The sequence below is a fragment of the Phycodurus eques genome, chromosome 9 (genome assembly GCF_024500275.1).
Source record: "Phycodurus eques isolate BA_2022a chromosome 9, UOR_Pequ_1.1, whole genome shotgun sequence".
Taxonomy (NCBI): Eukaryota; Metazoa; Chordata; class Actinopteri; order Syngnathiformes; family Syngnathidae; genus Phycodurus; species Phycodurus eques.
In genome coordinates, this window is record NC_084533.1 from 26,945,988 (window position 1) to 26,958,708 (window position 12,721).

At 42.8% G+C, this 12,721-nt stretch overlaps 1 protein-coding gene across 1 annotated transcript; it reads left to right on the forward strand.

Moving 5' to 3' along the window:
- The first annotated feature begins 827 nt into the window (after positions 1-827).
- Positions 828-6,117, forward strand: LOC133408123 (probable E3 SUMO-protein ligase RNF212). The gene is made up of 12 exons (XM_061686627.1): positions 828-936; positions 1,438-1,499; positions 1,596-1,670; positions 2,099-2,155; positions 2,238-2,296; positions 2,381-2,434; positions 3,436-3,497; positions 4,097-4,157; positions 5,513-5,558; positions 5,636-5,690; positions 5,863-5,926; positions 6,006-6,117. The coding sequence occupies exons 1-12, from the start codon at positions 828-830 to the stop codon at positions 6,115-6,117; spliced, it is 816 nt and encodes a 271-aa protein (XP_061542611.1).
- Positions 6,118-12,721: the final 6,604 nt, after the last annotated feature.

A 12,721-nucleotide genomic window follows, 5' to 3' on the forward strand; every position in this document is an offset into this window, starting at 1 on the left:
TTGTACAGTTTAGCTGCCCCGTCACCGCTTGAGAAACTCTCAGGGCGATGATGTCACAATTTGCAAGGGCACCTTCATAGACACTTTGTCAAAAATAGACTGATAACTTCAGTTTTACTTGGTTGTTGAATTGGCACTCCAGACACCCGACTACTGTATTTGCATAGAAACCATTCAAAAGTAGGTTTTAATGACTTTTATCTGACTATATTGTATATGTGTTTCATCAACACATTGGTTTTGAGGCTCTTTCTGTCTTGGGAGTGTATGTGTGGGTGGCTCTAATTTTGTTGGACTAAAAAAAAAACAACAACAACTAATTATAACTACTACAAATTTGTGTTAACATAGCAGGACACTAAGGCAACTACGCTTTCTAACAGCAAGCGTCCAACTGCGTTGTGTCGGGCTGCCTAAATGCGTTATATAATACCACACATGAATGAAATAGATGGTTTTATGGCAAACTAAATTCATAGGGGTGAATTAAAAGAAGGGGAAGCCGATAAGGTGACTACCGCGGTGGTCCATCTTCATTTGCGACCCGATTCCGATTTAGCTTAGCTTAGTTTGAGCTAATCGACATTTAACATCGGTATAAGCGCCGCTGCTTACGCTAGAAAACAATTACAAGGTAGGTTTGACTTAATTTGCAAGTCGTATTTGTTTAAAAAGGTCGAATAAGGAAAATATTCAACCTAATATGAGATTTAAAATGCTTACAAAGACGTTAACTGGCTAAAGCACTGACGAGAGCTAGCGTTAGCCGTTAGCAAGGGAAGGGTGCTAACTTTCCGCGTTCGTCCACAACAGGAGGGCCCCGGAACATGTCGCACTGGATCTGCTGCAACGCCTGCTTTCTTCCGCCCTCGTCCGAGCGCCGAATGGCCCTCACGTCTTGCGGCCATGTTGTGTGCAGTGTTTGCTACCACAAAGGTAAAACAGTAAACACTTCGTGGAAGCGTATAGAAACTTTGATGGGCTTTTAGGTGTTCACCTGAGCGGGCGGAGGCGAACGTTTGGGCAAACAGAGACACCTATTGGACGTGTTTTATACTACATAGGATTTGGCTTTTTAGCTCTAAAAGTGTTCCAATCTGACAGCAGACGTCTTCAGACTACTATCTCTGTGTATGCGTAGCTCTATGGCAAAAGTGAGCATCTAGTATCTTAGCTTTTGATACAGCTCGCATTTACGAAGCCCCAGAATGTCATGTGGGGAATAAAAATGTCCAAAAATAGAATAGAGATACACGCAAAATGCTGCCTTGCGGTCACAAACTACTCAATTGTGACCGCAAATTAGGTATAATGTGTGCACAAATTACAAATTAATATTAATCACTCCTGGACAGCTGTTAACAAATCGAGCTCACCCTCGGTCGAAACGGGCCATCATTCACCAATTGCAGAATATTTTTGTGTCTTTTCCTTTAGGTCAACAAAGCAAGTGTTTGATCTGCAACAACAAATGTCAAGTGTCGTCTCTTACTGACCAAGTAATTACTTCTTAAAGATGGAATGTTCTTCTGTAAAATGACACCTGCAAATGTACAATTGTTGACAAATGTTTGTTTGTCTGTCTGTCTGTCTAGAGCCGCCCGGAAGTGAAGGCCCTGTTCGCCAACATCAACAGTGTGGCTAACAAACATTTGTCAGAGATCAGAAAAGTTTGTTTTCTCATTCTCGTTTCACATCTATTTTGTATAGTTGTGAGCTCAGAGTGTATTCCTATTTTATATTTAAATGTACAGCGGAACATCCAATGCTGACAAACAAAAACAATTGTTTTCTGTGGCATGTTCTAATTTCCAAATTGATTTTTCCCATGGAAAATATTGTAAATTGAAATATCGGCATCATGAAACCTTTATTAACACTGCAGCCAATGTTAGTAAGGACATTTTACTTGATTTAACTGCAAGTTATCCAGTGTACAATACTTTGTGTACTTTTACTTTTGGAGGTTCCAGTGTATTTAAGTTTTAATTTGGTGGTCATGGTGGACAAGACATACAATACAAGACATTAGGTGCACCTAATGTTGTGGTTTGTGTATACTGTTGGTATAGCGGTTTCCACTGTTTGCTCTCTTCAGGTTCTAATGTTCCAGGCCAAACATGGTAGAAAACTGCAGGCACACTACCAGAAAAGGGTGAGACATTTTCTCTGGCCAGGCCTGGACGTATTTTACATGCATTTATGTCTATTTATTTTTATTTATATATGTAAAACAGAATGAGAAACTGGAGGAGGGCTGGCTCAAGATGAAGCAGGAAATGCAGCACATGGCCAAGTGAGTCAAATCATCTGTTACTATTAACATTGGGGGGATAACAAAATAAAAATAAAAATCATGAACAATTTTTCTCCATCACAGGAAGCTGAATGAACAGAGCGACTACATCGCTAAACTTGAATATTCACTTCAAAGGTATTTGTAACACCTTAACGTTGCTGCTTAAGACATGCAAATGATTAACATTTTTGTCACTCGTCGCATGCTTTTTCCCTTCTCCATCGCTAGGTGTCGCAGTTGCCATTATTTATTCTTAAGCGCGCGGCTCCCAAGAAATAATACTTGAAAGAAAAATGAAGGTTAAAACGTGGATCACAATGACCCCTGACAAGTTTTTCTTGGTGTAATCAAAGAAACAAACATCACAGAAGGGTGAAAGGAGTTTTTTATTTTTTTATTTTTTTCAACTCTCAGGAAATGGTAATAATGTCCCTGGGTCAGTTTGACCCAGAGCGTGTTGCGTTATCCAAAAACATCAGGAAAAAAAACCCCTCAAAAAATATTGTTTATATTGCACTATTACGTCAATTATTCACAATTTCAAGCAATAATTATGGTTGATTACACTTATTAGGCCTCTAGGTGAACTACTACTACTACAACTACGACACATACACACAACTTTACAGTGGGTCTATTTGAGCCAAAACATAAGAGGACTTCTTTTTTAACTTCAATGAGTTTCTGTTTTAAAGTATGCTTTATTGTTTTTATACTGTTTAAACAAGGTGTTCCCAGAGAAGTTGAATTAAATCCCCCCCATAAATGTTTTTTCGAATATCGTCACCCAATAGCGATCGATAGGATCATGTTGAATAAAACACACTGGCACACTGACAATCTCGGCAGGCATCGTCACCGCTTTGTCTCCCTCTGGAACGCCGCGGGGATCATCCTGCCGACCTCCCTTTCTCTGCAATCAGATGGGGAAAAAAACAGGAACTTAATCATCGTAGAAGTCGTTTCATGGCTTTTATTGTGAAACGTAGCATTTAAGTCTCATGTCACAATAGACTTTCTGACCCCAGTGCTAATTGTCTGACCTGACCTAATTTTTTTCTTGAATTAAAGTGAAAACATGTTTTTTTGTGTGTTTTGAACTGAAATGAGTGGTTTATTCTGTGTTCTTCTTCCAGTTTAAGGTCGTCATCGATGTCCCAGATGAGCCACGGCTCCCAAAGCGGGCATGGACGACAAGGTAGACCATCTAACAATGACGCCCAATACAAATAATCATGTTTAGAAGGCAAAAATACAGCGGAACCTCAGGGTTAAGAACTTAATTCGTTCCGTGACCCCGTTTGTAACCCAAAACGTTCATAAACAAGGTTATGTTTCCAATTGCAATGAATGGAAATGCAATTCATCTGTTCAAGTCCCCAAGTCAGTGTGTGGTTAAAAATAAACTATACAGTAACACTCCATCCATCCATTTTCTACAGTGAGGTGGAATCTATCTCAGGTGACTTTGAGCGAGAGGCGGGGTCCACCCTGAATTGTTCGCCAGTCTATCGCAGGGCACATATAGACAAACAAACCTTCACACCCACGGATAATTGACAGTGTCAATCAAAGAAGCACGTTTGTGGAACGTGGCACAACGCGGTACTCGGAGACAACAGAGATTCAAACCCAGATCTCCTGACTGTGAGACATTACTCAAATAATACACGTCTTATAAGCTGTCAAGAGTCAAGTGTGCCTTTGGGTGTAATTAGTAATGAGTATTATGAATGGTTGCGTGTGTGCATGTGTGTGCACGCGCATGTGTGTGTAATTGTTCCTCCTTTGCTTCAGTCCTGCAGATCCCGTTTAGCCCTCCCGTATCGCTCTCCAGACATTCCTCATCCAGCAACATGTGAGTGCCGTGATCCCGCTTTGACAGCACGCACACACACAATCCGAACCACGCCTGACGTCTTATGTTAGCTTTAGCCACTGTAGATCTTTACTGCCCCACAGCTATCGACTCGCACGCACACACACACACACGCACGCACACACACACCTGAGGTTTTGCTTGGCTTTAGTCGTCAATCCCTATTGGGTTTCCAGGACCTCATCGACTCAGGCCCGCATTGGCCGCCTGGGTTTTAACAGCGCAAATGTTATTTTATCCTGCATGACTTTTAGATTCTCGCGCCGAAACGAAAACTTCATCCGTGACCCATGGCAGACATGTCAGTCAGCACCTTTTGCTGCAGGCCTCGCTCCTCTCCGCCAAAGGCAGAGAGTCTAGTTAATTTGTGTTGCTTTACTTTTAAAGTCTCGTAAAGTCCATACATATCATCTGAAAAGAGTATTAACTGAAGGATTATCTAAATGCAGTATAACCATTGTTTACTAACAATTTACCAAGTTAGCAAAGCTATTGAATCATCTTTTGGGCCAAGAATATTTTTTCGTGCTAGTGCGTGTGGGAGTGCGTGTGTGTCTCCTGGTGGAAATGAAAGTGGTGCCTTGTACTGTAAAATATAAACATAAAAGCATAATAAAAGACAATGGACAGAAATAAACTGGCTAAACACACACACACACACACACACTGTTGGCTAAATGCCGTAAAGACTAACTTGTATTTAGCCTTACTGAGGGCAGGGTTACAGCAAAAAAAAAATAATAATAATGTACCTGAAAAACGTGACGCGAAGGACGTTTACGCTATGTTAGATAAAGCCCAAGTGAGCGTTCTGTGTGGATGTCAAGCAATGTTTGTTCCAAATATGTGTTTGTAAATAAAACCACTTTTTTAATGAATCCACCATAATTGCTCTTTTTTTTTCCCCCTGCACTGGAGCAATGGAGAGCCTGGAGCTCACTCGTAGCTCAGTCATTGCCCGCAAGTCAAGGCAAAAAAATCGCCCGAGCGATTGCGGAAGTCGGGACACTCATAAGTCAGGGTAGCAATGTATTTTAGGAGTTCCAAACATGACGCTCCAAGACTCATTCAGTAGCACCGCCTGGAATGTTAGAAAACGTTGACATTGCTTGACACACAATTTGGAGATTTGGTGGAGATTTCGATCCTACCAGAACACACAAAGGACCCATGGCCGATATTCAACGGGAAGTTGGCCATTTTACTTTGAAGCAGCCATTTTGGGCAAATTCCACGGCTCGTACTTTTTAACGGACTTCGGCTAGAGTTTGATAATCATTTTGAGGACCTCTTTGATTATTCTCATTTTTGGTGTTTTGTCTCATTTTCGGTAGTGCTGACAACATGGAGGTGGATGAACGACTGAGTTTTTTCCAGAAAGTAAGGCTTGCTTAGTCACATGTGGTTTGTAAAACTTGAAGACACAAAGTCAAGTTTGATCACTTTGTGTGTGTCAGCCTGTCGCTGTCACCAGATTGTCGCTGATCAGTCCTCCCCACGACGGACGCATGGGTAAGTTCCACTTGGTGTTCCACCATGCTTAAAATCAGTTACGTCTTCCCGGGAATGTCCTCGCAAGGGTGCTTTATTTTCCCTTGTGAACTGGTAGTCTTGTGCTGAGGAGTGCGCTTCTAAGAAACCGCAAGTTAATGTTACGTTATGTTATGTTATGCTTTGTACGCAGGCACAGTTTCTCACAGGATGTCCAGCCAAATGGCCAACCACTCCACACACTCGGCCACAGTCAGGTGACCACTTCCTTCTAACGTTCGTACTGTATTGTATCATTTATTATGGCGTTCTCAACTCGACCATGTGGTCTCCAAGTCGCTGCCCGAGAACGCCGACGACGCCCAACGTGTCGTTTGGACACGCGTCTGCTTGGAATACGCCCATCTTCCAGCCTTCCCGGTCCTTCCGGGCGCACCCTCCTCCTTAAAAACAGGTGCCCGCATATCCAACTGCATGCTTATGGTTACTTTTTCCACCTTCTTGGACAAAGGGAGCGCTCCTGCACCTGTTCCATTCACCCAGATAAACTGGGATTACATGAACAATAAATGCAGTTTGCTGGCTCCAATACATCAAAGGAGGCCTTGTAACTCGTGTGTGTGTGTGTGTGTGTGACCTCAGTCGTACAAGTGAAGCCAAAGAGTAAAAGTGTGGAAATAGAAATGTGATATCACCTGGAGTCATGGCAGGAAGGAAAAGATGATGGCGAATGCAGATTGATGCGCTCAGACACGTCCTCCATTTCTTCCATTGTCCTCGTTTGTCAGCTACCTGAATGGCGTCTATTGAGGGAGGCTCAGTTGTGACGGCGTGTGTGCATGTGTGTGCACATGCGTGTGTGCGCGTACGCGTTTACCAGGCCTGTGCAGGCCATGATACCGCTGTGCGTGAGAAGCTGAATTAAGACTATTGTGGAGAGTCAGCAGGCCTGATCCTCCTCCTTCCTGTTTTTTAGGGTCCACTTAGCGAGGAGTCACTCCCCCAAGGCACAGCCAGGCTCACCTATTTACTATTCACACATACAGTACATATACACGCATGAAGAGCCAGGCTATCACGACCTGGGCTAAAGTATTGGGACGGGGTCATTCGGCCTACAGGGAGTAAAAAATGGAAGACATTTTGGAATTTTGCCTCAATTGTAACGCACTGCAGAAAAAACAAGCGAACTAATTGGCATCCTTTGTGGACAATAGAGATTAATTGCTAGTTTAATTCTCTTTAAAAAATACAGAAATTTATCACGCAGTCATCGATTGGAATGTTACGGACACGTCACTACCGCCAGCCGTGCTCATCAAGGTCTGCGCTCCCGCCGAGTCCCCCTAACAAGAGAAAAGACTTCAGTCCCGAACGGCTGTGGTTACATCATCGTTACAAACAAACTCTGTTTCAAACGCAAAGAGCCATGAATGATGCAATAATAAAATGAAAAAAAAACAAAAAACAATGAGTTGACTAGATTAATCTACTCGCAAAATGACAAGTAAAGGATTAGGATACATGCTTATTACTTCTATAGGCATTCCGCCTTAATTGCAATAAAACCCAGCCAACCAATCCGTAATACTTTGCAGAGACGCAAGAGATTGGATGGGAGCAGTTTTATCAGAACTGGAAAACAGTAACGCCCAAAGTCAGTGAAAATGGAAGACGTTGCGGAGTTCTGAAGGATTTCAAGCTGATAACGGGTGTGGCCTTGTCAAAAACAAGTGAACCGATCAGGATCCTCTGTGGCGGTAGATGAGGAAGCTGGCACTTTTGTCAGAACGCGACAACGTGGGCACAAGTCTTCGGTCTCGTCGTAATTCTCTACAGGATGTGAAAACGGAAGAAATTGTGGAGTTCAGCCTTCATTTTAGTGGATGTAGAGCAGATAACAGGTCTGGCCGATCCAAAGAACAAACGAGCCAATCGGTGTGCTTTGTGGCAGTAGAGGAGGAAGATGGACTTTTTTCAGAACTGGACAACGTACGAACAAATATATCAGGATACGTGGTCGTTCTGCCAACAGGAATGTGACCCTACGCAGTTATGCTTTCACTCCAAAAAAACGAATGAACCAATCATCATCTTTTGGGGAGGTCGAGGCGCAACTTGGCACTTTTATCAGAACTGGCCAACATATGGATGAAGGTATTGGGACACGTTTCGCCGAGTAAAGTGAAGGTCTAAGAAAGTGTGAGAAGACTTTCTAAAAAAAAAAAAAAAAAATGTCGCCGTGTGACTGCGGGGTTGTCCTTTCCGGTTCATTCCCAAGGCTAGTTCTTCCGCACCAAACTCATCCACTCATGCCTTTGATGGGCCTTGCACCAGGAGGAGAAAATTGAACTCCCACAAAAACAGGTACCGTGAACACTGGAAACATGAATTATCCATCGTATCTTGATAAGATGACTAATAAACAACTAAGGAGTCAACGTCCATTCCTGATTGATTGGTTAATCCGTTGATTAAAAAGTGTGTCCCGATTCTTTTGTCCTATGTAGTTGTTGTTGTTTCTCCTCCCCTGCTTTTCTTTGGTCTTCCAAACTCCTAACCCTTGATCGTGTCACACAAAGGCCTTGTCACTCTCGCTCTCTCGCTATGCCAGACACACACACACACACACACACACACACACACACACACTTCACCTCCGCACGGCTCCAGGCTGTACAAATGAGCCGGGCCCACTTGAGAGAACTAAAGAAAACTATTCTCTTGTCAGTCGGAATTATTGAGCGCTGTGTTCCCACAGCGTTGCGCGCGCACACGCACGCACGCACACACACACACACACCTCCCTCCACCCTTCCAGTCAAGTGTGACAGAGAGAAACTTGTCTCTCCTTAATGTGATCCAGATTTCACACTTTGTCACACTGTGAGTTGGGAGTGTGTAAACGTAATCCCCCCACCCCCGCCCCCCACCCCCCCACCCCCTTCTGGGCAAGATGTGACTCGAACCAAATGATTTCACAGCGCAGATATTTGTTTTTGGATGAAGACCTTTCTGCGCTGATGCTTAAAGCACACCGGGGGTTTATTACCCAATTTGTGGTCAATATGGCTTATTGTGTGGAAGGAGTTTTATTGAGCCTTGTACTCCGGACGTACACCTCGGTGCAAATTAAATGACAGCTCGTTTTGCAATGGAGCGCATGCGTTTGTGGCTTTTGTTTTCGAAACTCACTGAATACAGCACTAGGTACACATAATCATTTTTAAAAAACATACAAACCAAAAATAATATCAAGAAACACCTAATCATGGAAAAATAAATCAATTGAATGAATTAAATTAATTAAACTAAGTAAAATAAAATTGAAACATTAGGTACAAAGCATATAAAAATGAAATATGACAAACAATGAATACAAAAAAGTGGAAATAATAAAATAAAAAAACTATACATGAAAATAATAAAAAATGGAAATATTTAAATAGACTAGATAACAAAATCAAAACAAAAGAGTACACCTCATGCTATAAAACACAAACAAATCTAAATGAAAATAAAAAAAATAAACATTTGTGACACCGAATAAAAATGAAATAAATACATGATTCCAACCTAAAACCCAACTTCCCAACCCAAGTGCCTCTTAAATACAAATTTAAAAAAATGAAAACAAATAAGTGAAATTAAATAAAAAATCATTACTTACACCCAATAAAATAAAGAAATACAAAAAAAAAATCAGGTACACCTAATACAGTGTTTGTCCATTTCTAAAACACAAAAGCCTTATTGTCTGGACCAAATGCTCACTCGTCAAATTGGCCAGCCTTGCGCTAGAACCTTAAACCCTTTTCACCTTGTTAGACACAACTTGCAAACATATTTTCACCCATTTTGCATTCTGATGCGCTTGTGCTGCAAAATGGTACAGGTAGCACAGGTAGCCACGGTGAAACACAGCACCTCAAAACCGATCACCCTCGGGGCTAATGATTATTCCTATATGGATCTACACGCACACGCGTCAATCATAAAAGGTGACCTTGGGTTTTTGGCCCTAAGCGGGAATCAAATTTGACGGCCACATTCACATCCGCTTCTTTTGAAGAGTGTGCAGGGAGATGAGCGCGCGCACACGCACGGTTATGCTTTCGAGAGGAAAATGAGTGAATGGAGGAGCAACCGGTGAGCATGTGAACACGCAGGTGCACTTCAATGCGCGCAAACACACACACAGGAAGGCAACATCCTTATCACACACACACTATCATATCAGCCTTTACAAACATTGGCGCTCATATACTGCCACATTTATGCCAAAAGCTCCAGGAAGGTTTTCTTCTTTTGGTAGGTTGGACTCGCGAAAAGGTTTAAGTCAGACATGTTTCAGGGTTGAGAGTTCAAAGTTGGGCTTCATGCCTGGGTTAGAGTTGCAAATTAGAGTTTGAAGTCTGGGTTAGACTGTTAAGTAGGGATTGGAAGTGTGCTTAGGGTTTTAAATTGGGGTTCCAAGACAGAGTTAGGTCGCCAGAATTTGGATTTCAAAGTCGAGTTTCAAGCCAGGGTTAAAGTAAACTCTGATTGAAATTAATTTCAACTTCTGGCCGCTACTACTGAAATACTGTGGTATATATTAATAAATTATTCCTATAAGTTAAAAAAAAACAACTATTTTGTTTAGACCGTAAGAGTTCTGGGAATGATGACGTAGAACGGCCGTTGTAAAATTGTGACTCGGAGCTAAGCTAACCACTTGCGAAGAACTTATCGTCAGCGAAAAGAGTCAAAAATGCCACGCTGCGCCACCGGGACGCAATTTCCAATCAGAACGGAATGCAAAAAAGGTTTTCCCAAAAAGATCAAGTTCTTCAAGTTCTTGTTTCTTCCTCCCTCTCCTCATTTTCCTGGCTCGAACTGAAAGGGCTGAACAGGGGCTGCTAAAAAGGCTACTGCTAAAAACTGCGGGCGCCGGGCACATCCCCATTTGACGTCACGACCCAGAATGCACTGCGACGAAAAAACAATATGTAGAAATGACGCTTTGTAAAAATATCTAAATCTGGAAGTGATTATCGAAAGTTGTATCTTAATGTTATGTTAGAGATCATACATACCAAACATGTCATTCAAGACGGAGTTCACGTTAAGGTTTCATAGTACGTATTCAAGACAGGGTCGAGCTTTCTTAGTTGGGATTCAAGTCAGGGTTAGGTTTGTCAAAGTAGTGGTTTCAAGCCGGGGTAAGGGTTTCAAATAAGGGTTAGGGTTTGACGTTAGGCTTTGAAGCCAGAATTAGGGTTTCAAAGCAGAAGTTTTAAGCTCGGGTTGAAGGACCTCTCTCATGCTGTGAACATTGCCACTGATTTCGTACTTCGGCACGTATAGACGTTGTCTGCAGAAAGAAATTCCCCCAAGGTAGACTCAGTGGTCATTTCAGACTTGTTTTCTGTCGAGATATTTGATTTTTGAGCTAGATTATGGCCCGCCCACATTTCGGTCAAAACGTCAGGGGCGGAAGGCGGGAACATTTCCTCATTGAACTATCACGTGTAATTGCGGCCTATATTGAAAGCCTGGATTTGTTTTTTTAAACCGCGAGGTTTGATACATTTTAGTAGGCCTGTTGTGTTAAAAGCGATCATTGAAATGCCTCGTTGCGGAAGGAAGGCAGCCACGTGAGGAAAGTGCATGCAGCTTCATTTCCGCTTAATACATGGGCTTAGTGAAGTTATTGTTGCGTTGATTGCATCGCTCGAGGCACTAGACCCTTTGAAAAGGAGTTTGGATGGATGACGCGACACAGGCGTTTGCTTTTAAAGGCTTTTTGTACGGCGGCGGCGGCTTCATGTGACCGCGGCGAGCTGGCGCCATTTTTGTACCATTTTAATCAATGGCACCGTAATAAATGTGCGTGTTTTTTTAAGCATATCAAATTGGTGATTGAACATAATTTTGGAGTGCTGTTGAGTTCACGTGAGAGTGCAACGGTATATGATAGTGAAATAAGGTACAATACTTGACTTGAAGCATTTCAGGGTGACGTTCCTGCTGTCAAAATACGCTATAGGCAAGGCCAGGCAAATCCATTTATATAGCGCATTTCAAACACGATGTGCTTTACATCATTTAAAAGCATTTTTTTAAAAGAGCAAACGACATTTATAAACAAAGTGCAGAAAGATTAATAGGCAGCTGACTAAAGTTGCCAAGAACACAGAGTGCAAGAAAGATCCTTAAAAAAATGGAAATGTTCCCTTAAATGCTCAATCAGAAGCATGAGGGGGAAAAAAGTCATTTTTAACCTAGAATAAAGAACATTCCCACTCGCGGCATGTATGTGTCAGGTTTGGCAAAGACAAGACTGAGCTCAGGAGGCTTTTGTCACATTTGCTTGTCCGACAAGTTCTTCCCTCTGCCAGGCTCGCCTTTCACATGGGGTGGGGGGGGGGGGGGCACAGGGCAGGACGAAAGGTGGGAAAACAGTCAGCGGCGGTGCGAGAAAGATGGACGTTACCCCCTTTTAGCCGCTGCTCTTTTTTTGTTGGTTTTGTTTTGCCGCTTCTATTCTAATGGCGGCTTTGTGGCCCGGCGAAGGATTGAGTCCAAACGCAGCGAGGTGTGTGCGCGCGTGCTCATGTGCGTGCACTTGGGCCTTTTGTGCGTCGGCTCATGCGGTTCCATAGCGCGCTTGACGTGTCTTTTTAGGGCGTTCTTCCTGCCGTGCGTGTGCGTGCGAGTCCGACATGGTGGCTGCCTCCATTGAGCACCTGAGCGGCATTCCTTTTCTTCGCAGTGAAAAGCCCTTTGGACAGCTCCTCTTCTTCAGCGAGCGCAGCTGCTGTTGACTCAAACACACAAGAATCTCCGCCGTGACGACACGCACACACACACACATTTGTTTTCACAAGCAGACAAACTCACACCACAGGCAACCTGTCTAAGAGGGCAAATATTAGCATTTCAACAAGAGTTAGGGTTTTAAAGTGGGATTTCAAGCCAGGGGTAGGGTTTCACATTAGCCTTTCAAATGAGGGTTTCATGTCTGGTTTAGGGCCTCAAATTAGGGTTTCGACGTGGGTTAAGGTTTC